The following is a 24,351-nucleotide window of genomic DNA, read 5'->3' as shown; positions in this document are numbered from 1 at the left end:
AAAGGGGAAATCGACAGTAACACAATTGTACGGGACTTTAGCACCCCACTCTCACCAATGGACAGATCATTCAAAATGAAAATAAATAAGGAAACACAAGCTTTAAATGACACATTTAACAAGATGGACTTAATTGATATTTATAGGGCACTCCATCCAAAAACAACAGAATACACTTTCTTCTCAAGTGCTCATGGAACATACTCCAGGACAGCACGTATCTTGGGCCACAAATCAAGCCTGGGTAAATTTAAGAAAATTAAAATTGTATCAAGTATCTTTTCTGACCACAACACTATGAGACCAGATATCAATTACAGGAAAAAAACCTCAAAAAATACAAACACATGGAGGCTAAATGATACACTACTAAATAACCAAGAGATCAGTGAAGACATCAAAGAGGGAATCAAGAAACACCTAGAAACAGGACTTCCCTGGTGGCGCAGTGGTTGAGAGTCCACCTGCCGATGCAGGGGACACGGGTTTGTGCCCCAGTCCGGGAAGATCCCACATGTCACGGAGCGGCTGGGCCTGTGAGCCATGGCCACTGAGCCTGCACATCCAGAGCCTGTGCTCCACAAACGGGAGAGGCCACAACAGTGAGAGGCCCGTGTACCGCAAAAAAAATAAATAAATAAAAGAAACACCTAGAAGCAAATGACAATGAAAACACGATGACCCAAAACCTATGAGATGCAGCAAAAGCAATCTAAGAGGAAAGTTTATAGCAATGTAATCCTACCTCAAGAAACAAGAAAAAACTCAAATAAGCAACCTAACTTTACACCTAAAGCAATTAGAGAAAGAAGAACAAAAAAACCCCAAAGTTAGCAGAAGGAAAGAAATCAGAAATATCAGATCAGAAATAAATGAAAAAGAAATGAAGGAAAAAATAGCAAAGATCAATAAAAGTAAAAGCTGGTTCTTTGAGAAGATAAACAAAATGATAAACAGGGACAAGAGTCAAATCAATAGAAGTAGAAATGAAAAGGAGAAGAAACTACTGACCTGCAGAAATACAAAGGATCATGAGAGATTGCTACAAGGAACTCTATGCCAATAAAATGGACAACCTGGAAGAAATGGACAAATTCTTAGAAAAGCACAGTCTTCTGAGACTGAACAAGGAAGAAATAGAAAATATAAAGAGACCAATCACAAGCACTGAAATTGAAACTGTGATTAAAAATCTTCCAGCAAACAAAAGTCCAGGACCAGATGGCTTGACAGGCAAATTCTACCAAACATTTAGAGAAGAGCTAACACCTATCCTTCTCAAACTCTTCCAAAATATAGCAGAGGGAGGAACACTCCCAAACTCATTCTACAAGGCCACCATCACCCTGATACCAAAACCAGACAAAGATGTCACAAAGAAAGATAACTACAGGCCAATACCACTGATGAACATAGATGCAAAAATCCTCAACAAAATACTAGCAAACAGAATCCAACAGCACATTAAAATGATCACACACCATGATTAAGTGAGGTTTATCACAGATTCTTCAATACACACAAATCAATGTGATACACCATACTAACAAATTGAAAGATAAAACCCATATGATATATATATATGGAATCAGGAAAAAAATGGTTCTGAAGAACCTCGGGGCAGGACAGGCATAATGACACAGACGTAGAGAATGGACTTGAGGACACAGGGAAGGGGAAGGGGAAGCCGGGACGAAGTGGGAGAGTGACATGGACATATATACACTACCAAATGTAAAATAGATAGCTAGTGGGAAGCAGCTGCATAGCACAGGGTGATCAGCTCTGTGCTTTGTGACCACCTAGAGGCGTGGGATAGGGAGGATTGGAGGGAGACACAAGGGGGAGGAGATATGGGGATGTATGTATATGTATAGCTGATTCACTTTGTTATACAGCTGAAACTAGCACAACAATGTAAAGCAATTATACTCCAATAAAGATATTTTAAAAACAACCTATATGATAATCTCAATAGATACAGAAAAAGCTTTTGACATAATCCAACACCCACTTATGATAGACACTCTCCAGAAAGCAGGCACAGAGGGAACCTAATTCAATGTAATAAAGGCCATGTATGACAAACCCACAGCAAACATCGTTCTCAATGGTATAAAACTGAAATCTTTTCCTCTAAGATCAGGACAAAGACAAGATTGCCCACTCTCACCACTATTATTCAAAATAGGTTTGGAAATTTTAGCCACAGCAATCAGAGAAGAAAAAGAAATAAATGGAATCCAAATCAGAAAAGAAGAAGCAAAGCTGTCACTGATTGCACATACATGATACTATACATAGAGAATCCTAAAGATGCTACCAGAAAACTACTAGAGCTAATCAATGAATTTAGTAAAGTTGCAGGATACAAAATTAATGCACAGAAATCTCTTGCATTCCTATACACTAATGATGAAAAACCCGAAAGAGAAATTAAGGAAACACTCACATTTACCATTGCAACAAAAAGAATAAAATACCTAGGAATAAACCTACCTAAGGAGACAAAAGACATGTATGCAGAAAACTATAAGACACTGATGAAGGAAATTAAACATGATAAAAACAGATGGAGAGATATACCATGTTCTTGGATTGGAAGAATCAGCATTGTGAAAATGACTGTACTATCCAAAGCAATCTACAGATTCAATGCAATACCTATCAAATTACCAGTGGCATTTTTCATAGAACTAGAACTAAAAAGTTCACAATTTTTATGGAAACACAAAAGACTCCAAATATCCAAAGCAATCTTTAGAAAGAATAGTGGAGCTGGAGGAATCAGGCTCCCTGACTTCAGACTATACTGCAAAGCTACAGTAATCAAGACAGTATGGTACTGGCACAAAAACAGAAATATAGATCAATGAAACAGGATAGAAAGCCCAGAGATAAACCCATGCACATATGGTCACCTTATTTTTGATAAAGGAGGCAAGAATATACAATGGAGAAAAGACAGCCTCTTCATTTAGTGGTGCTGGGAAAACTGGATAGCTACATGTAAAAGAATGAAATTAGAACACTCCCTGACACCATACACAAAAATAAACTCAAAATGGATTAAAGACCTAAATGTGAGGCCAGACACTATTAAATTCTTAGAGGAAAACATAGGCAGAACACTCTATGACATAAACCACAGCAAGACCCACCTCCTAGAGAAATGGAAATAAAAACAAAAATAAACAAATGGGACCTAATGAAACTTAAAAGCTTTTGCACATAAAAGGAAACCATAAACAAGACGAAAAGACAACCCTCAGAATGGGAGAAAATATTTGCAAATGAGGCAACTGACAAAGGATTAACCTCCAAAATATACAAGCAGCTCTTGCAATTCAATATCACAAAACAAACAACCCAATCCAAATATGGGCAGAAGACCTAAACAGACATTTCTCCAAAGAAGATATACAGATTTCCAACAAATACATGAAAGGATGCTCAACATCACTAATCATTAGAGAAATGAAAATCAAAACTACAATGATGTATCACCTCACACCTTTCAGAATAGCCATCATCAAAAATCTACAAACCATAAATGCTGGAGAGTGTGTGGAGAAAAGGGAACACTCTTGCACTGTTGGTGGGAATGTAAAGTGATACAGCCACTATGGAGAACAGTATGGCAGTTCCTTAAGAATGTAAAAATAGAACTACCATACAACCCAGCAATCCCACTACTGGGCATATACCTGAGAAAACCATAATTCAAAAAGAGTCATATATCACAATGTTCATTGAAGCACTATTTACAGTTGCCAGGACATGGAAATAACTTAAGTGTCTGTCGACAGATGAGTGGATAAAGAAGATGTGGCACATATATACAGTGGAATATTACTCAGCCATTAAAAAGAAAGGAAATTGAGTTATTTGTAGTGAGGTGGATGGACCTAGAGTCTGTCATACATAGTGAAGTAAGTCAGAAAGAGAAAGACAAATACCGTATACTAACACATGTATATGGAATCTAAAAAAAAAAAAAAAGGTTCTGAAGAACCTAGGGACAGGACAAGGATAAAGATGTAGATGTAGAGAATGGACTTGAGGACACAGGGAGGGGGAAGGGCAAGCTGGGACAAAGTGAGAGAATGATATTGACATATATACAGTCCCAAATGTAAAATAGCTAGTGGGAATCATCCGCAGGGCACTGGGAGATCAGCTCGGTGCTTTGTGACCAGAGGGGTGGGACAGGAAGGGTGGGAGGGAGACACAAGAGGGAGAAGACATGGGGATATATGTATGGGTATAGCTGATTCACTTTGTTATACAGCAGAAACTAACACAACAATGTAAAGCAATTATACTCCAATAAAGATGTTAAAAAGAAAATATCATCGCAGCAAAACAAAAAAATATGATATTGTTCTATGTATTTGGCTCTACTGTTGATTGGTATGTAAAAGTTTATGGCTACTGTACACTGCCTGTATTAGTTCTTTTATCATAAAATGTCCCTCTTTCTCTTATTTAAAAAAAAAGAAAATCAATCTGTTAACTGGAGTTTTAAGTTAACTTCACTGTTTTATATTAATTAACCTGCAAATACAACAGTGTGTACTTTATCTTGTTAGGAAACAATTTGGGAGAAGTATATTCCTTGCAAACTTTTTACATTAAGGAGTACTTTTGCAGATTCTAATCCAAACAAATTCTGAAAGCTTATTCTTTCGTACAGTCAACCTTTCCTCTTGGTTTCCACAAAACCCCCTTTTCCAGGTTCTGTTCTGATGTTTGTAGTCCCTGAATCTATCTTGCTGGCTGCTTTTGCTCTGTCTGGCCCCCAAGTGGTGATAATCCCCCAAATTCTCATTTCACATAGCGTCCTAGGTAATTCCATTTTACACATTTTTCCCTGGATGAAGCCCAAGTCTAAATCCTGAATGAAGATCTCTTTCCTGAGTTCCAGATCATTATTTTTAATTGCCAAAGGAGTATTTTTACTTTTGCTCTTGCACTGGCCCTTCAAACTCAAAATGCCCAGAAAAAAAATCCCAATCCCAATCTATTCTTCCCGCCTTTCCTATGTGGAAACTTCAGAAGCATTTTCTATCTCTTTCCTTGTTGAATAAATTCAACTGATCACCATGTTCCTATGGACTCCGTATCTGAGTCAACTAGTAAGTATGTCCTCTCCTCCCATCCTCACAGCTTCATCCACATAATAGATCTTTGTCAGCTGTTGTCTAGCTTAACTGGTCTGTCTGATGCTGGTTCTCTGTCTTGCAAGACAACCATTACCAGATGTCCTTAAAAATAAAGATCTTAGCATGCACTCAACTGCTTACACTTTTATATAGCCTACAGAATAGAGTACAATTTCCAGTATATGGCATATAAATTTCTCAAAAATGTGCCTGTGACCTACCAGACTCTTTTTTTGTTGTTGCTTTGTTTCGTTTTTCACATCACTGACTGAGATTTTTCCCCCAGTTTTATTCAGATATAATTGATACATAGCACTGTATAAGTTTAAGGTGTACAGCATAATTTGACTTACATATATTGTGAAATAATTACCACAATAAGTTTAGTTAACATCCATCATTTCACATAGATGCAAAAAAAAAAAAACCATGAAAACTACATTTCCCCTTGTGTTGGGGAACCCTAAGAACCTACTGTCTTAACAACTTTCCTGTATATCTTACAGCAGTGTTAGCCATAGTCATCATGTTGTACATTACATCCCCAGTACTTATCTTATTGGAAGTTTGTACATTTTGACTATCTTCCTCCTATTCCTCCACACCCCCAGCCTCTTTTTTATAATCCCACACTCAAGTGCTTCTCAGGTGCACTGTACCACTTGTTATTTCCAAATATACCAAACACTTTCACATGTCCATGTCCTTCCTCATGCTTCTTGCCTGGAAAGCCTTTATTCCATTTTCCATGGGGACTCAACAGACTGAGGTTCCAATCCCAGCCCTGCTGCTTATGAGTCATGTATTTTGGAAAAGACAATTAACATTTCAGCCCATTTCCTACCTTGTATATATAATTGCTTTTTATTTTTTCTCTCACAGTCATAATGAGTGTTCAATGGAGTGTATGAATTTAGCATTGCTCCTGGCAATAACTGCTCTTTGACCTTGAATATTTATGCTACAGAAAGTGAATTTTTAAACATTTAAATTTGCCTAGGGCTTTTTTGTTTCTCATTTTTATTTAAAGTCCCTGAAAAGACTAACTAAATCTTGGCCCTAAAGTTTTATAAGACTTACATGAATATCGATTACCAACTTAAGCAGGGATAAATCTCACCCCATCAATTATAACTCAAGCAGTGGAGAACAGTGATTCAAATCCCATCTCTGCATGCTCACAACTAGACATGTGTTATTTCACAACTGTGAGTTGGAACTTATTTTATATTACTATTTTAAGTTTCTAAAGTGTTTTTTCTGTTTTGTTTTTGTAAACATACAGGTATATACTCTAAAGATTCATTCACATGATACAGTAAGAAGCCCTACTATGACCATTCACACAGGCAAGAATCTCAGTTCTACATTTACTGGCTGCCTATTCCTGGCAAAAGACTTTACATCTCTGAATTTCAGTTTCCTCACTCTGTAGATCTTAAGTCTGTTATGAGAATTCAACCGGTAAAACAGGTGCTCCATAAATGGCACGTATTGTGATTATTACTATGCTTCCTGCCATGGGTTATCAGGGCACTCAGTTTTCGAGTTCCCTGAAAACAAGAACTGTTTCATGTGTCTTTATATCCCTAGTCTCATGCTTGGTAAATAGTTTATAAAATTCAGAAATATCAGTCAGACAGAACTAAAGAACTAATTTTTCATAGTCTGTCCACTGAGTTTTCCTATATGTGGCTTAATATGAGAACTAAAAATTATTTAATGCATTTATATTGAGTAGAATCACAACTGACAATATCTTCCTCCTCCTCATTTTATACTGTAAAAGAGAGGGCTAGAATTGGGAATATCTTCCTGTGTCAGACAAAATAGCGAAATTCAAAAGTTAAAAACAAAAGTTAAATGCTAAATGACATCTTTTCCAAAACATTCACTAAAGGTATAGCAGGCTGGGGAAAATCCTCCTATTTTTCTCACTGCCTTAAATATCAGGAAAAGCACTAAAAAGGCAGAGAAGCCACAAGGGGGGAGGGAAGGGGGAAAACCCGGAGAGGCAGGGGGTTCAAAATGTTCCCTTGCCTCGGTGACAGTGGAGACTGTGTGTGTGTGTGTGTGAGCATGAGTGTGATTGCCTCTGAGTCTCTCTGTGGCAGTGTGTGCAGATTTCATCTTCTCTCAGTTCCTGCTTCTCCCAGCTTAAATTCATGAGGAATTGGAGAGGGGAGCTTTTAAATATTGGGACCAATTTAAATGTTGGAAATGGGAACGTTGAAAGTGTGACTCAAATAGGAAAATGCTGAAAGGAATTAAATTTAATTGTTAATTATGCTCCATTGAATAAGAACATTGTAACAGAAAGTCATTGCAATCAGGAAATGCTTAGTTCCTGGAACATAGCAGACCTTCAAGAATCTCTGAATTTGTAATCACTCAGGTGGCAACTAGGCTGAGATTTACCTGCAGTCATCTATGGAGAGAAAAAAAAAAGCTTTACACTTAAAATTACTATAGATACAATGTAGCAGGAATAGGTTATAACATATTTATACAATTGATTTTAATATATTTATATAGTAAGTATCATGACAATTGATTACACTAAAATAATCCTGAAAAAATTATACTAGTTAACACAGAGTAAGGTCTTAAACTAAACTTTTAAAATACCTTTGAAGTAATATTTTGAAATATATTAAACAAAAAGAACTAAACAATCAAGCGTTTAGAGTTGGGAAGTTTTTCAGAGTTAAATTAATCCAGTCCACCCAGCAACAGATCCCATTTTAATTGGCTCTTGCTACTCAACCACAGGAACACACTGCACTTTCTTCATATAACATGTAAGTAGTCTGGCCTAGGAGAATATTGACACTCAGGTATCTTGTATTCCTGTTTTTTCCCTCAATAGAAGGTCTGCTCTGTAGCTTGTAGGGTGGAAACAGTGTGATTTGGCATTAGAACACCTGGCAGTGAGACCATGATTCATGGTTAAATGGTTCTGTAACCCTGAGTGAGACACTGCATGTCCCTTGTCTCATTAGTGAGTGAGAAAAGGCCTCACTGAACTTCTCTGGAGGTGACCGTGAGGATTAAAAGAAACACTGTCTGGGCATGGTCTTTCGGAAGAACATACAAATACAAGGCAGACTGAAATGCATGGTGAGGAAGTCAAGCATCTCTTTGACCCCAGGCTTCCCAAGTGACCACTTCCCCAGAGACAAACAAGGTTCACAGTTTCTTAGGTTTTCTTCCCGAAGTCGTCCAACTTTACGGGTGTGCTTTTACTCAAAGAGGCCTGCAGGGTAAGCACTGTGGGGCAACAAAGCAGAATAGCTGGTCAAACGGATCTGAGTCTTGGACAAACCTGTAGGCTCTGGTGTACTCATAATCCAGAACTGCACTTGCTGTTAGCACACCGCTCAGTGTGTCCATCTGGAACGCTTGTACTTGGTTGCTGGAGAGAATAGAATACTCGATGAGGCCGTTTGTCCCACTGTCCTGGTCTGTGGCAAAAACCTGTGAGGAAGAAACTCCTCCGTTAGGTAAGGATTGAATCTGCAGAATGGGTTAAGCCTGTTATTCAGAGAAATGCATTATGAAAGAATCACATGGTCAAACACACTTTAAAGACAATGACCAAAGGAATATTAGCCATGGCTGAAGCTTACATTTATATTAAAGTGAATAATGGGTGAGAAGACTATTCTGAAGATTAATTGAAAGGATTTCCAAGTAATTTTCAGTAGGAGTATTGCATGCTTTGCGCTAAATGAAACAAAACCTAGATTTAGTGCTAACAAAGTTAGGTCCTGGTGATTTATTTGATGAGTTGTCCAAGTACTAGCGTTGAAGATAAAACAAAAGTTCTGCATCACTCTCCATGGAGATATATTATTTCGTCTGCTTTACATTTTAATCACAAACTAATTCTATCAGTGGATTCAAGATCTTGTTTAAGAACAAGCTGACAAATTAATTTCTATTTATTTTTAAAAATATTTATTTATTTATGTATTTGCCTGTGCTGGGTCTTAGTTGCGGCATGCAGGATCTTTTAGTTGTGGCATGCGGGATCTTTAATTGTGGCATGCAATCTCTTAGTTGTGGCATGCGGGATCTAGTTCCCTGACCAGGGGTCGAACCCAGGCCCCCTGCATTGGGAGCATGAAGTCTTAGCCACTGGACTACCAGGGAAGTCCCTCTTTCTATTTATTTTTATCTTCTAGGCCCCTCAGCCTTGGCCTGAGCTCCCATTCCCTGTCATCTCTCTCCTGGGTGACTGTACTGATATCCTGGTGGGTTTTTGCTTGTAACTCCCTTCCTTTTCAATCTATCCTTCACACTGCTGCCAGAGTTGTCAGGGGATCCAGAACCTCATCAGGACCTCATCAGAGGGCACACACCAGCTATTTGGTACAGAAAGGCAGCAACAGACAGCTCCCTTCGAGATCACAAGGAAGAGAAACTTATCTGCATACCATCAGAATAAAGTCCATCATGTCCCCTAGGCATGAGTTACAGAGAGTAGGCCTCCCAGGAGGCGTATCAGTTGGGGTTTTTGGATGCCAGCAACACAAATCCACTATGGCCAACTTCATCAGGAAAGAAACATAGCAGAAAGACAGCGCCCAGGTGAAGCACAAGAACCTGAACAGCTCTAAGGCACAGCTTCTTTGAGCTGTTGCCATCAAGACAAATCACCCCTACTATGTCTCTGTCTGGTGTCCTACCACCCAAGATTCAAATTCCAGGGAGAGAAAGTCTCTATGGGACCGAGGCAGTTGACAGCACCTTGTGTCAGGGTGGGGTGGGGGGGAGGTCACCACTTTGACTGACAGTCCCATCAAGACTGCACCTGGCAGAGGAGGGTCAGTTCCTAAAGGGAGTTTGTGGGGCTGCAACCAAAAGGAGGGTGTGTAGGCAGTGTGGTAGCAAAAAGCAAGAACTCCAGAGCCTTCTACATTCCTGTCTATCTGAACAGGATACAGGCAAATGGCAGTTCTAGTTTCCTGGAAACTAAATGATCTAAAAATACGAAGAACAAAGTTCCTTGTATCCGTCTCTGACTGGGCCTTCTCGAAGGTTTTATCACCCGAACCACTGGCAAGTCAGGCTCTCTCCCTGTCGCGTGTACATGGGCTTTAATGGGACCCTCACCTTCACATATTCCACATGAGTGGTCTATCTCTGTCCAGGTTAGCATGTGCGACAAAGCATGATGCACCAGCGCCCCAGGGAGGAGTCCTCTGTGACCAAGCAGGTCCCACAGTGGCGCTGGAGGCATCCATGATCCCCGCTGAACAGGCATCACTGGGGGTGCGGGGGCTGAACAAGAGAACGCCTTTACCTCCTCACCTTCCTCTCAAGCATCTCTGTCATGGCTAGAGTAAAGGTGCAGCACTTCTGGAACAGGCTGGAACCTGGAGCAATTAAGTTCCAATCATACAAAATAAATGGGCAGAAATAATGTAGGAAATCTCGGGAATCCTGGACCATGTGGGGAGCACAGAGCTAAAACTCCAAGACAGCTGAGCCTCTACTGGTCTTGTTTGCACCGTCAGAGGCGAACGTGTGCATCTGAACTGGGCAGGAATCAAAGGAAAGTGTCTCTATATGTTCAGGTGAAGGTAGCTGCACAGTAACCTAGGGGATCACCTGGATCCCTGCCTCCATCTACCACAGAGAGAAAGTCATGTGGTGCTGGGTCATGGGAGTGGGGTTACAGAGGCCAAAGGGAATGTCCCACTAGGCTGCTGACTGTCAGGATGGGGGTTTATACCCATTTCCTGTGCAGATTCCCAAGAGCCTGTAGGTGTTGTAATGTCCAGGTTCTTGAATTCAAAACATCGGTTCAACCTTGAAGGGAAAGGTGAAAATGGGCACCAGTCCCCGAAGCAGGTAGAGTCTATCAAGGATGGGTGGGTTTGGAGCCTGAACAAGAAGACTGCCATGTGAACAGACCCTCTTTTTTCAGAGCATGGGGCTTTGTCCCAAGATAGGGCTGGGCTTGAAACAGCAGATCTATGACTTTCACATGAGACACCTGCAAACCCAAACCAGGGGCCCCTTCCATGTGTCTGTGCTGCCGCCATGCTCATCTGGCTGCAGCTCCACCTGGCAAATGCCTGCTTACCCTTTAAGACTGAGTGCAAACCTCATTCTTCATGAAGACTGACACTCTCCTCCAGGAACAGTCTGTGCCTCCTCTTTTGTCTCATGACATTCAACATACACTTCTATTATAACATTAGTGATTTGCATTTAAATTGTATACTTAGTCTTCTGACTTCCCCACTGAATTGTACACATGTGTAAGGTGAGCTGCTTTTTGTGCCCCTCTAGATTCCCTGCTAGTGTTCTACGGGGGCCCTAGAGAAAGCAGGTGGGTCTAACCGAGCACGAAATGGATGGGGGAAGGAGAGTGAGCTCAGAAACTCCAGACTTCCTTCAACCTAAAGTTCCATCCACTGCATCAAATATTGTATATGCCAAGGAAAGATTTAAAATTTAATTCACACTCCCCCACACACAACACATTTCTGTTACCTGTATGATGTGAGCATCGTAGAACTGGCCCTCAGACACTGATACTTGGTAAATGCTTTGCCCAAAGCATGGTGGATGATCGTTCACATCTTGGATGAAGACTGCTACTTTGCTGTAGGCTCTATGCTCCCTACTTTCAGCTAAAACGATGAGCTGAACTTCATTTCTGACTTCAAAATCCAGAAACTTGGGTTCTTGCACAGTGAGTTCTCCTAGTTTTATTTCCAGAGAGAGAGAAAAAAAAAGGAAAATTATTTTATTTTATTTTATTTTATTTTTTATTTTTCGGTACACGGGCTCCTCACTGTTGTGGCCTCTCCCGTTGCGGAGCACAGGCTCCGGATGCACAGGCTCAGTGGCCATGGCTCACAGGCCCAGCCGCTCCGCGGCATGTGGGATCTTCCCGGACCAGGGCACGAACCCGTGTCTCCTGCATCGGCAGGCGGACTCTCAACCACTGTGCCACCAGGGAAGCCCAGAAAATTATTTTATTTAAAAAGTCTCAAATCACCTTTGACCCATATGCTCACACGCTTACCTGTCCCTCAACTCCTCCCACTGGCTGGGCCCCCCTTCCTAGTGCCCGGGGTCATTGTGAAAAAAGGTGAGAACAGGCAGACATTTACACGGTTCAGACATGCAGGAGGGAAAGAAGCCATGAGTATCTGAAATCTGGGCGCTTTCTCTTAAGTCATCTTTCTGTCTCCATATTTAGCCCATGTCTGCAAAGTCCACCTTTCAAACATCTCCTGAATCCACCCTCTCCATTTCCCTGCTGCTGCCCTCCTCCAAGCCACCAGCATTTCCCACCTTGTCCCCTGTGTTAGTTTACTTAATTGGCCTCCCCACTCAACCAGTTCCCATTCTGAACTAAATAATAAAAAACAACACTGTGACTGTCCTGCATAAAACCCTTGATTGGCTTCCACAGCAATTAAGATGAAGTTCAGCATTTTTAGCCTCCCCAGGACCACCTGCTCCAGCCTCTCCCACCTGAGAAATCTCACTCTTCTCTTTCTCCCCTTTGCTCTGTCTGCTCTGGCTGTAAGACTCATACATGTTCTGTTCCTCAAACGCTCACTTCAGAGTTGTCCTGCAGGCTTTTCCATCCACCTGGAATTGTCCCCACTTCTGTACATCCTCAGGGTTCTTTCCAGACCACCCAGCCCTGTACCATCACCACGTCTGCCCCCAACAGACTCTCCAAAAGTGCCTGCAAGGTCTTTGCTCACCTAGTTCTGCCGAGTTATTCCTCTTGGTTTAGAAGATTCACAAGGTGAGGATGGTTATCTCTTACATCACCATCTCCCAAATCCCTAGCTCAGGTTCTGGCACATGGAAGCACCCAGTAATATTTGTTACACCCCCAGGTAACAAGTAGAACCAGGTGAGGGAAACTGAGCCTTGAGGTTTATGCCCTACACAGGTTTTTCCCCAGACTAAGAAAATTCCTCCCCTGATAGAATTCCCTTCTCTAGTTTCTACTCTGTTTTGTTTCTTCCCTTTTGCAATTAAATTTCTTACTGAATTGATTGTTATTATTATTCCACTGTCATGATTTACTTAGCTCTCAATGTCAGAAATTCCGTCGAGTGGAGTCTGCTGAAGTGCGTACTGATTTGGAGTTTGAGAAACCTGAAACCAAGCCTAAACCCTAGCCCTGGCTGCTTCATTTAGGTAAAGCACCTAGCTCCCCCACTACTAAGCTTGTGACCTGTAGTAAGTGACTCAGCTTCTGTCGAGCTGAGTCTCATCTTCTGTAAAACGGGGATATGCATAATGGCTCCATAGGGTTGCTGGGAGAGTGACACAGTGCATGTGTCTCTCACGCCCTCCATCAGCAGATACAGATTTAATATCTGTGTAAGCTCTGAATGTAGAAGGAGAACATTTAATAGCTATGGACTATTAAAATTTGCTCTTCTGGTGAAAGAACCTGTACAGTTTCTGGAAATATGACCTGGAAGCCACAGTTCTGATTGCTCTATCTGAACCAGTCCCCCTAGAGAACCAACGTAGGCCAAGGAAACTTCAGGCTATCATGTACCTACCTGGATGCTAATAGTAATCATATCCTGTTCTAATAAGTCTAACTTTGGCATTGAGTGTTTTGGGGGGATTTTATTGCTTCTGTTATTAAGAAAAAATAAATATTTATATACTATATGAAGAACTCACTATACTGCCAAATTTAAAACTTCATAAATTCACATTCATTTATTGTCATCAGATTTAGTTGTCAATTCAGAAAACCAAATTACTTTTACAAACCATGGTCAGATGTTACTAAAACCCCTCTTAGCAAATTTAGAGTAGATTTAAGGATTGGCAGCTGAAGAATCATTAAAATGCATGCTGATGAGCTGCTAATGAAAGAATATGGTTTTTAGAAGTCTCTGTGGAACAAGAGCTGAGCAGAGAAGCCCCAGTCTAGGTGGACCCAAAGCTCTCATCTGGAGCTCTGTCTCCACCAAACAGGGCATTCAGCTTGCTACCATGTTCTGTTACTATTAGTAAAGAAAAATAAAGTGAAACACAACACTAAATTGCCAGTGTCACTTGGTAGAAAGTGTGCCAATTACAGTGCAGATCAAAGTGGATTTTCTAATAAAAGGCTTGTGTTTAGGCTTTGATAATTGGAATTTTGCACTTGGAATGCATCTGCAGTTCTAATGCTTTCCTTGCTTGGTTTTTATTTTTGACATAATAATTGGCACATGCTGTGAAAGTTGTGCAAATAGAAAAGACAATAACCAGTCTGTGAGATGATTCAAGGCTGGCACACCTACTAGATCCACAATTTGCCTTGGATGATCTATGTATATTTTTCTCAGAGACATCGAGGATTTACTGTCACCAGTGAGATGAAAGTACTACTGGGCTCTGTCTAATATATGGGCAGAAGTCCATGCTTTCCTCAGACTAACAGGCTCACAAATACCAACTTTTTGTTCATTCTTATATGTTAGCATGCCAGTTATTTAATAACTTGAGAAGAAAATTGTAGTAATATTTTCCTTCTGATATATGAACTTGTACAGCTTTTGTCCAAGTTTTAAGTACACATCAAAATGAGATTTAGATTCTTCAAATACTCAATGTTTGATAGCATAAGTGAGTTACTTCAGTCAATTACAAACTGTGCGCACATATATGTATATGCCCAAAGCAGAACGTGATAAACATTTATGTTATCCAAAAGCTTTTAAACTCTCTGCTCTAAAGCTACGTCCTTGAAACACTGAAAGTTTGATCATTTTGTTTTATGTTAATCTACCAAATAATGGAATGAAAACCACCATCTGTTATTTACATAGACAATGTTAGTAAAATAGTCAAGCTCCAAAATTCCTTCTGGTTTAAACAGTGAGTAGTAGATGTTTTTAAGTTATAGTGACAAGAAGTTTAGATGCAAAAGTAAACCTGTGGTTTGTGACTATGGAACAGGGCACACTCGGGCACAACTGGACAGAAAACACAGTTCTCATCAGAGAGCCATCTAATCATAACTTACTAAACCAATAACTAATAAAATGGTTTTCTCGCATTTTACCCTGTTTACACTGCAACATTAGAGATCAAGTTTACTGATTTGTCATACATACCAGTTTTCTATTTTAACTGGCTTATGTTTTAAAAAATATACATTGATAAAACCTGTGTTAGATGCCTTTAGACACAAATTTAATGACTATGTGTCAGGAAAGATGAATTTAATATCATAATTAAAGATTCTTAGAAATGTTTCTTGACAAAAGTATGGTAAACTACAGACTGGAACAATCCTCATCATAAAAACAACTAAAATGCTTGATAAATTGTGAGTGTGTGTGTGTGTTTGTTGAAATGCATTACTGAGTTGCTACAGTAGTAAGGAATCCTCAGAGGAAAAAAAAAATAAATGAAAACAGTCATTCAGGGAGGCAAGCAAGCACTAAAAGCTTGTTTTTGTTCTAAGGGTTTTTAACATAACCTCTTCCTTGAGATTCACTTCTGATAACTGCACAGGGTGTGGAAAACAAGGGAAGAAGCCTGAACCCACAAAAGGTGAAAGATCCAATAGGAAAACCAAAATAAAGCTGTAAACCTAAAGGCTACATATGTTCCAAATTAGTGGTTAATATCAAAAAAAAAAATTAAAAATGAATGCACAGAAACTTGCTTTTCTTGACCTTGATGTCAGATGAAAGAGAGAAAAAGTCTCTGCTGAGAATTCATTAGCTTAAACCTGAATTTATGGTAGCTATACTATCATATATATATATATATATATATATATATATATATATTTAAATTCCCCAAAATTATGTAAGCCATTACATCAGCTTTGCTTGATGAGTGTCTAGGTGATTTGCAGAATCAAAAACACATCTTCCCTTTAGGGAAAAAATTCAACTCAGGCTTCAAAGAATCCTCAAAGAAAAAGTTTCCAGGACAATGGAGTAGCTTACAGTTAACAAGCACAAAAATCACAGAGAAGCAAGGCACCATGAATGACAGCCTGCAAATCCATAGATAGCAGAATAAATCTTCAAAGACTTAAGATGCAGAAATTATTGGACACAAAATATGTAATTATTAAATATTTAAATATATAAAAAAGAAGGTTGGAAGCATTAGCAAGGAACAAAAGGTTATTTTTTTAAAACACCAAAAAGAGTTGAAAAAGAACCCAAGATAACCTCTGGAAATGAAAAGTATAGTTCCTTAAGCTGAAGAAAAGAGGCACACAGAGATGAAAAATTTGAAAAAGATGTAGGAGAGAGCGATATGACCCCAATATTTGTCTAACTGGAGTTCCAAAGAAAGGTACAAATAAGTGGTATTTAGATCAACAGCTGACTTCTTAATGCAACAAGTGGAAACCAGAAGACAGTAGGGTAATATCTTAAATATGATAAGAGAAAATAACTATGAACCTGGAATTCTAAACCCAGCAAAAATATCTCTTAAAAACAAATATTAAAGACTTTTTTAGACAACTAAAATGGGAGAGAGTTTACTGCAACAGACTCTCACAAAAGGATGTACTTTAGGTAGAAGTAAAATGATTCCAGAGGAAAGTCTGAGATGGAAGAAAGAACAGTTAGCAAAGAGAGTAGAAAAGAAGCAGGTAAATTTTAAAATATTAATAATGCTTAATCTGAAAGAACTAAAATTGTGGTCAAAAAATCTTATAAATTGGAAAAGGGATATTAGAAGATAAAGAATTCTAAGTCTCGTATATTATTTAGGAGCACGATATTGATTAATGTTAGGCTTTAATTGTAGATGTCAAAATAGCTAGGCTAGGGCTTCCCTGGTGGCGCAGTGGTTGAGAGTCTGCCTGCCAATGCAGGGGACACAGGTTCGTGCCCCGGTCTGGGAAGATCCCACATGCCGTGGAGCTGCTGGGCCCATGAGCCATGGCCGCTGGGCCTGAGCATCCGGAGCCTGTGCTCCGCAACGGGAGAGGCCACAACAGTGAGAGGCCCACGTACCGCAAAAAAACAAAACAAAACAAAACAAAAATACCTAGGCTAACCATTAAAAGAAAGAAAAAACTATATAACTTCCAACAAACAGAGAAAAATGGTCATTCCCAGATGATTGTATACGTTGAATGTTCAGAAAAATATCAGAATCAATAAGAGTTTATAAGTTTGCTAGATACAAAATTAAAATATAAAAGCTAATTTCAAGTGTACACACCAACACTGTCAGAAAAAACATTTTTGGGGACTTCCATGGCAGTCCAGTGGTTAAGACTTCACCTTCCAGTGTAGGGGGTGCAGCTTCGACCCCTGGTCGGGGAACTAAGATCCCACATGCCTCACAGCCAAAAAACCAAAACATAAAACAGAAGCAATATAGTAACAAATTCAATAAAGACTTTAAAAATGGTCCCTATCAAAAAAATCTTTAAAAAAAAATAGAAAAAGCATTATTTTCATTTACCTCAGCAAGAAGTATAAAATATTTAGGCTAAATCTAGCAAGAAATATGCTATAGAAAAAAACTTTATTACAATTATTAAAGAAACAGTAATTTTATTAAATTATTAACAAGTAATTGGTGTGATTTTCCATATTATTCCTGGATTCGAAGATAATACTGTAAAGATACACATTTTCCCCAAACTGGTATTTAGAATTAATATAATTCCAGTAGAAATTCCAACAACCTAAATGTCCATTGGTGGATGAATGGATAAAGAGAATGTGGTGTATACCTACAATGACAGATTATTCAGCCTTAACAAAGAACATCCTGCCATATATGACCTGGGTGAACCTTGAGGACATATGTTTAGTGAAATATGCCAATCACAGAAAAAAGAAATATTACTTGATTCCCCTTATGTGAGGTATCTAAAGTAGTCAAATTCAGAAGCAGAGAGTAGAATGGTGGTTGCCAGGGGTAGGGGCACGGGAAACAGGAAGTTGCTGGTTAGTGGGAAATGAAGCCTCATTCAAGATGAGCAGGTTCTAGAGCTCTGCTGCACAGAGCCATGCCTATGGTTAACATACAGTTTTGTGCACTTAAAATGTATCAAGAGAGTAGATCTCATGTTAAATGTTCTTACAATAATTTTTTTAAAAGTCAATCAAGAAAAGTTTTCATAGATGATTATTACCTACAATGCATAGCTATGCAGGACTTTGTGAGATTTAAAAGACGGACACTTTGGCCTGATGATTAAGTTACTTAAATTCTAGATTGGAGCTATATGATTTTTTTTTGAGATTTGTTGTTGTTGTTGTTGTTAATTAGGGTAAGGTTCCACCTGAAATCAAATGTGTATGCCATAGTTATATGGGTTACATGCATGAAGGTGTGAACAGCTGTATATAATCCCAAAATTCATGAATAAATATCCTTTCCATGGAAAAACAATCCCAATAGGCGTGTGTGTGTGTGTGTGTGTGTGTGTGTGTGTGTGTGTGTGTGTAAAACTTAACAAGTGGATACAATGCTTTATATTAGAGCCAGATAGACAATAACAGCTAATATACTCATGAGGAAGAATCTGAAGATGGGGTAAATATTGTGGGGTTGCTGCTTCCTTGATATGATGATTTATAAAGCAAATGTAATTAAGACAGTGTGGTGTCAATGTGTGGATAGACAAAGAGAAGAATGGAAAAGAGTCGAGAGTCCAATAGAGTCAGGAAGCATGATGTACGACCATGCTGGTACTGTAGATCACATGGTAATAAGGCCATTGGAATAACTGGGAGTCCTGATTGAAAAACAAGAAAGGAAAAGGAAAGGAGAGAAGAGGAGAGGAGAGGAGAAGAAAGGAAAAAAAAAAAAGAAAAGCTATCTCTAACTCACATAAAACACAAAAATCAATCCTAGATGCACTAAAGATATAAATGTGAAACACAGGAAAACTATAAAAATTTTAAAAGACAATGTGAGAATATCTTCATGATCTCATGGTGGGGAAGAATTTCTTAAACAGCCTACAAAAAAGGCAAATCATAAAATAAGACTGATTCATTCTAACGTTAAACTCAGAACGTGCCTTAATGAGAGTGAAGGACAAGTCACAAATTATTAAAAAAAAATTGTAACAAAAAACAAAGGATAAACACTAATAAAAATATATTAAAAATCCTTACACTTCAACAAGTAAAACACAAAAAACTTAGCAGAAAAATAGGCAAAAGATATCAATATGCATTTCACATAGAAGAAAACAGAAATAGTCAATAAACTATGAAAAAATGCTCAAATATATTCGTACTAAGGGAAATGTAAGTTACAACCACAGTGGGATAACATTTCACACCCACCAGATTGGCAATAGAAAGTAGGACATGGACAACTGTGACAGTTCTCATTCAATGCTGGTGGAATATAAAGTCGGATGAACCACTTCATAACACAATTTGGCACTATCTGTATAGCTGAACATAGGCACCCTCTGAGATACATGCCCATCCTACACTCTAGGGCCTACAGAACTCCTTACATGTGCACCAGAAGACACATGCAAGATTGTTCATTATATCCCCAGACAGAGAAACCTTGCTGTCCATCAACAGCACATGGCTAAATAAGTTGTGATATAGACTTACAATAGAATACCGTAAAGCAATGAAAATTAAAGAACCCAGCTACACACATTAACATGGATGATTCTAACTTTGAATTTAAAAAACAATATCAATAGAATACATAGAGTATGAATCCATTTATGTAAATTTCAAAGCAAAATCAATGCTTTTACTATATTCCTATTTGTAGGAATACATTTACTGTAAGTCACAAGGAGATGATTATCCTTGAAGTCTTGGCATTAATCAGCCTGGAGCAGTGGAGAGAAAAGGTGCAATCACAAAAGGGCCCAAAGGGAGCATAGGTGATAATGGTGGTATTCTATTTTATAGCCTTGGCAGCAGGTACATATCATTCTTTGCTATTCTTCCTTAATGTGTTCATAATGGCTTATGCACTACACATCATAGTAAAAATGTTGAGCAAAAAATCAAGCCATAGAGGAGTTCATTCAACATAATTCTATTATGATGTTTAAATCAAAGTAAAACTAAATAACGCATTTTTTAGGGATTCAAATGGGGTGGGAAAATTATAATGAAGAAAAGGCAGGGATCAATACCAAATTCAGATTATTGATTTGCCAATGACCTCTGGGGTGAAATAAGACAGATGTGAGAGGGAAAGGACACACAGGGGCTTCCTGAGTTTCTAGCCATGTCTCATGTCTGGAGATGGGTGGCAAAGACATGGGCTTTTATTTTACTACTGTCCATTAAACAGTTGTATACCTCAACATACCATCTTGTAGCTATTTCACAATAAAATTTTGAAATACATTTCAACTTAAATAAATGACTTCTTAATTAAAAAATAAAGAGTTTCCTGTGGATGACTTCTTTGAACTAACCCTAGGCATATTTTATCTGTATTTTAATGAGAGACTATAGAAAATAAGGCCAAACCTGGGCCATGTTAAGTGTGTGATGGCGGAAGGATTTGGGTGACCTGGGAAAATGTGCATACTCTGATATTCACCTTCTTCCTCAATGTTCTAATCTCAGCTCCTTTCCCAGAACCCTCAGACACCCGACTGCTAGAAACTTAAAGCTTGGTTGTGTTTGCAAATGGCCTTCTTGCCAACAGGCTTCCAGCATCACCCCTTAACCAAATGATAGGGTGAAGAGATGAAGACTTCTTGCAGGCTACCTTAGAGAGGTTGCTGAGCAAAGGCTGCATGGACCAAAAAGTCGTAACGCTACCCTGGATGAGAAGGCTTTTGCTTAAGAAATGACCCCTCTCAATTCTTCCCATGTGCACAAAGTATGGATTAAATAAGGCAGTTGTATGGTAATATAGAAATTATTAAAAACATTCTTCTTGAGGTTGACAACGAAGCAGTAGATACATATCCACTACATAGTTGTTAGTTAAAAAAAAGTATGTTCCAAATAATCAATTGGTATTCATTTAAAGCACAATAATGGTCTTATTAAAGCTAAATTTAATACATGCTGTATTTGGAAGTAATTTCTTTACCACCACATAGAAACCTTTCCAGCCATCCTTTTTTGTTGTACTGTTGACATTAAGTGGCAAATCAGAAGAATCTCTGATGAAAATTTCCTAAGGCTACACATGTGTGTTTATTTTCAATTCAAACCCATTCTCACTGATCTCCCTACTACATCTCCAATTCTCCCAAATGGATAGGTAACTCTCCCAAATGGATAGGTAAATTTCTTTACCACCACATAGAAACCTTTCCAGCCATCCTTTTTTGTTGTACTGTTGACATTAAGTGGCAAATCAGAAGAATCTCTGATGAAAATTTCCTAAGGCTACACATGTGTGCTTATTTTCAATTCAAACCCATTCTCACTGATCTCCCTACTACATCTCCAATTCTCCCAAATGGATAGGTAAATCATAAATAGAAACCATGTTATCATCAAATAACAAGTAGGGTAGGATAGGTACTGTTTAATTTGGAAATGTGAATAGACTTCTAAAGGAATACATATAAACAAATAGTTCTTGATTTCTCATCAGCCAGAATAAAAAACTCTTTGTTGTTTACCTTTTAAATTATTTACCTCTAATTTCTACCTTTCAAATTTTGAGTTTTCTTTGCAGAAGTATGTCTTATTAGTAACATTAAGTGGAGCAGATAATAAAGCTATTAGAAGGTAGAGAAGGATTACCTGAGTTGGAGCACAAGGAAAAAACTCCATCTTCATTTCCACTAAAAATTGAATATTTAATGTTGTCCCGAACTGAGTCAGTAGCAAAAGCTTTTATAGTCACAATAGAAGTACCTGTAAAAATTAGGTTAAAATAAAAGAGCTTTAGGAAAAGAAAATTCAGGAAAAACAAGAGCAAACACCGAGTGGTTATTATTTGCCTATTATATTTTCACTTGTCATTCAGTCAATGATTATTTATTGAGTGTCTTCAAAAAGCCAAGCCCCATGCTAGGTGCTGGGGATATAGCAACAAGCAAGGTAGAAAAGATCTCTGTCTTCTTGATGGTTATTAACTGATGGAAGGAGATGAACAATAAGCCATTAAAGAAATACATAATCAAGGTAGATTTCAGATATGTTAAGTTCCCTGATAAGAAATAAACAAGGTTATGTGATATAAAATACTTTTTCTGCAGGGAGGTGGATACCCCTTTGCAGAGGCCTCAGAGGAATGACATTCCAGTTGAACTTTGAAGCATGAGAAGCCATAGAAAGAGTGGGAAGAAAAGGATTCTAGGAGAAAGAAGAGCAGCACAGAAGCCCTGGGCTGGGAGAGGGCTTGGTTTGGTGAGGCACAGTGCGTAGGTGAAATGTGGATGGTGAAGACAGTGTCGAGGTGGGAGGGACTAGATTTTACTCTAAGTGCAATGGGAAGATATAGAAGCATTTAAAGGAAATAAGTAAAATCATCTGATTTACGTTTAAAAGGCATCAATCTCACTGCTGTCTGGACAACAAGGAGCTGTAAGAAAGGAAAAGAAATACTGCAATAGACCATGCAAGAGACAACAACCTAGGATAGTGGTGGGGGGGATGAAAAGAAGGGGACAAATTAAAGACATATGCTGACACATTTCCCTGAACATTGCATGGGATGTGGGAAAGGAGGTAACAAGGGTATAAATATAAGAAATCTTCCTTTAACCAGTTTACAGTAGCCTTGTAGGTAAAAGCAACCCAACTAGAAAGTAACCAAGGTCTTAACTGCATGATACAGATTCATTCAAGAATTGTTAAGCTAGGGCAGGGGCAGTAAAGAGATAACTTCAAGGGAAAAACAGAAATTGATTTAGGGGTAGGAATTAGAGAAGAAAGAAGGAAGTCATGTCAGTTTCTAGGAAACAGACTGATTACCAGCATAAGAGAAGAATTAGCAAGGACTGACAGAGATAATAAGACAATTGGTATGATTAGAACTGCAGTTTCACTGGGAGGATTTTCAAGAATCCATCTGGGCCCCAAGTTAACACCTTGTCGTCTTTGTTTATAATATCTTATGCCCTTTGCTGCTCACCTCTGCTTTGCTTCCTGTCTTGGTTGTCCATTTGTCTCCCTCCTATGACTGCCTGTCCTGTTTTATTTTTAAGTATTTTTATTTAATCAACTTTATTATGGTAAAACTTACTTACAATAATATACACATAGTTTAAGTATATAGTTCTATATACTACACATGTCTATATATGACTATACACACCTGTAACAACTATACACACCTGTGTAGCCACCATCACAATCAAGATGTAGAATATTTCTATCACTTCAAAAAGTTCTCTCAGACCCTTGGACAGTCTACATTTGTTTATCCATTACTTACATATGGGCATTTGGGTTGTTTTCAGTATGGGGCTTATGAATAAAGCTGCTATCAACATTTATGTAAAAGGGCTTGATGGCCACATGTCTTCATTCCTGAGGGGTAAACACCTACAGTAAGTGTATGTTTAACCTGCATACACTGTTAACTGCCAAACTATTTTCCAAAGTGGTTGTTCCATTTTATTTATTTATTTATTATTGATGTATAGTTGATTTATAATGTTGTGTTAGTTTCTGGTGTACAGCAAAATGATTAACTTATACATATATATACATAATATTTTTCATATTCTTTTCCATTATGGTTTATCACAGGATATTGAATATATTTCCCTGTGCTATACAGTAAGATCTTGTTTTTTTACTGTGGTTGTACTACTTTACATTCCTGCTAGCAACATACAGGAATTCCAGTTGCTCTACATCCACTGGTATTGTCAGTCTTTTTAATTTTGGTCATCCTAGTGGGTGTGTAGTGGTGTCTCACGGTGGATTTAATTTTAACCTCCCTAATGTCTGATGACGTTGAGCATCTTTTCATGTGCTTATTGGCCATTTCCAATCCCCTTTTTAGTTCATCTTTGTACTTTGCCTTCTTGTTCTCTATTCACCCACCACTTCTGATAATTCTTTACTCATCCTGACCCTCTTGTCTTAGGCCTATAACTTATGGCATCTACTTTAGACTCCCACTCTGGCAATGACCCTGCCTCTCCTCTTAACTTTCATCCTGACCTATAGGATGCTGCCTACTGGCAAAAGCATGTTGCACTGAGTGGGAGAGATGAGAATGAGGTGGATTCTGTAGGAGGCTCTCTGACTGGTGAGTATGTATCACTGGGGGCCTG

The 24,351-nt window shown here is 38.6% G+C and overlaps 1 protein-coding gene across 1 annotated transcript in view; it reads right to left on the bottom strand.

The window, feature by feature from the left end:
• The window catches only part of DCHS2 (dachsous cadherin-related 2), a gene marked incomplete at both ends in the record, with an annotated part of 285,989 nt that overhangs the window by 17,078 nt on the left and 244,560 nt on the right, over positions 1–24,351 (bottom strand). Inside the window, 3 exons of the mRNA XM_079920434.1 lie at positions 8,491–8,642; positions 11,673–11,884; positions 21,863–21,976. Of these exons, the coding sequence (XP_079776560.1) occupies positions 8,491–8,642; positions 11,673–11,884; positions 21,863–21,976 (478 nt within the window). The remainder of the gene's footprint in view (positions 1–8,490; positions 8,643–11,672; positions 11,885–21,862; positions 21,977–24,351) is intronic.

Source organism: Stenella coeruleoalba (genome assembly GCF_951394435.1).
Source record: "Stenella coeruleoalba genome assembly, chromosome: 4".
Classification (NCBI taxonomy): Eukaryota; Metazoa; Chordata; class Mammalia; order Artiodactyla; family Delphinidae; genus Stenella; species Stenella coeruleoalba.
The sequence above is the reverse complement of the archived record's forward strand: the minus strand, read 5'-3'. Positions and strand labels throughout refer to the sequence as shown.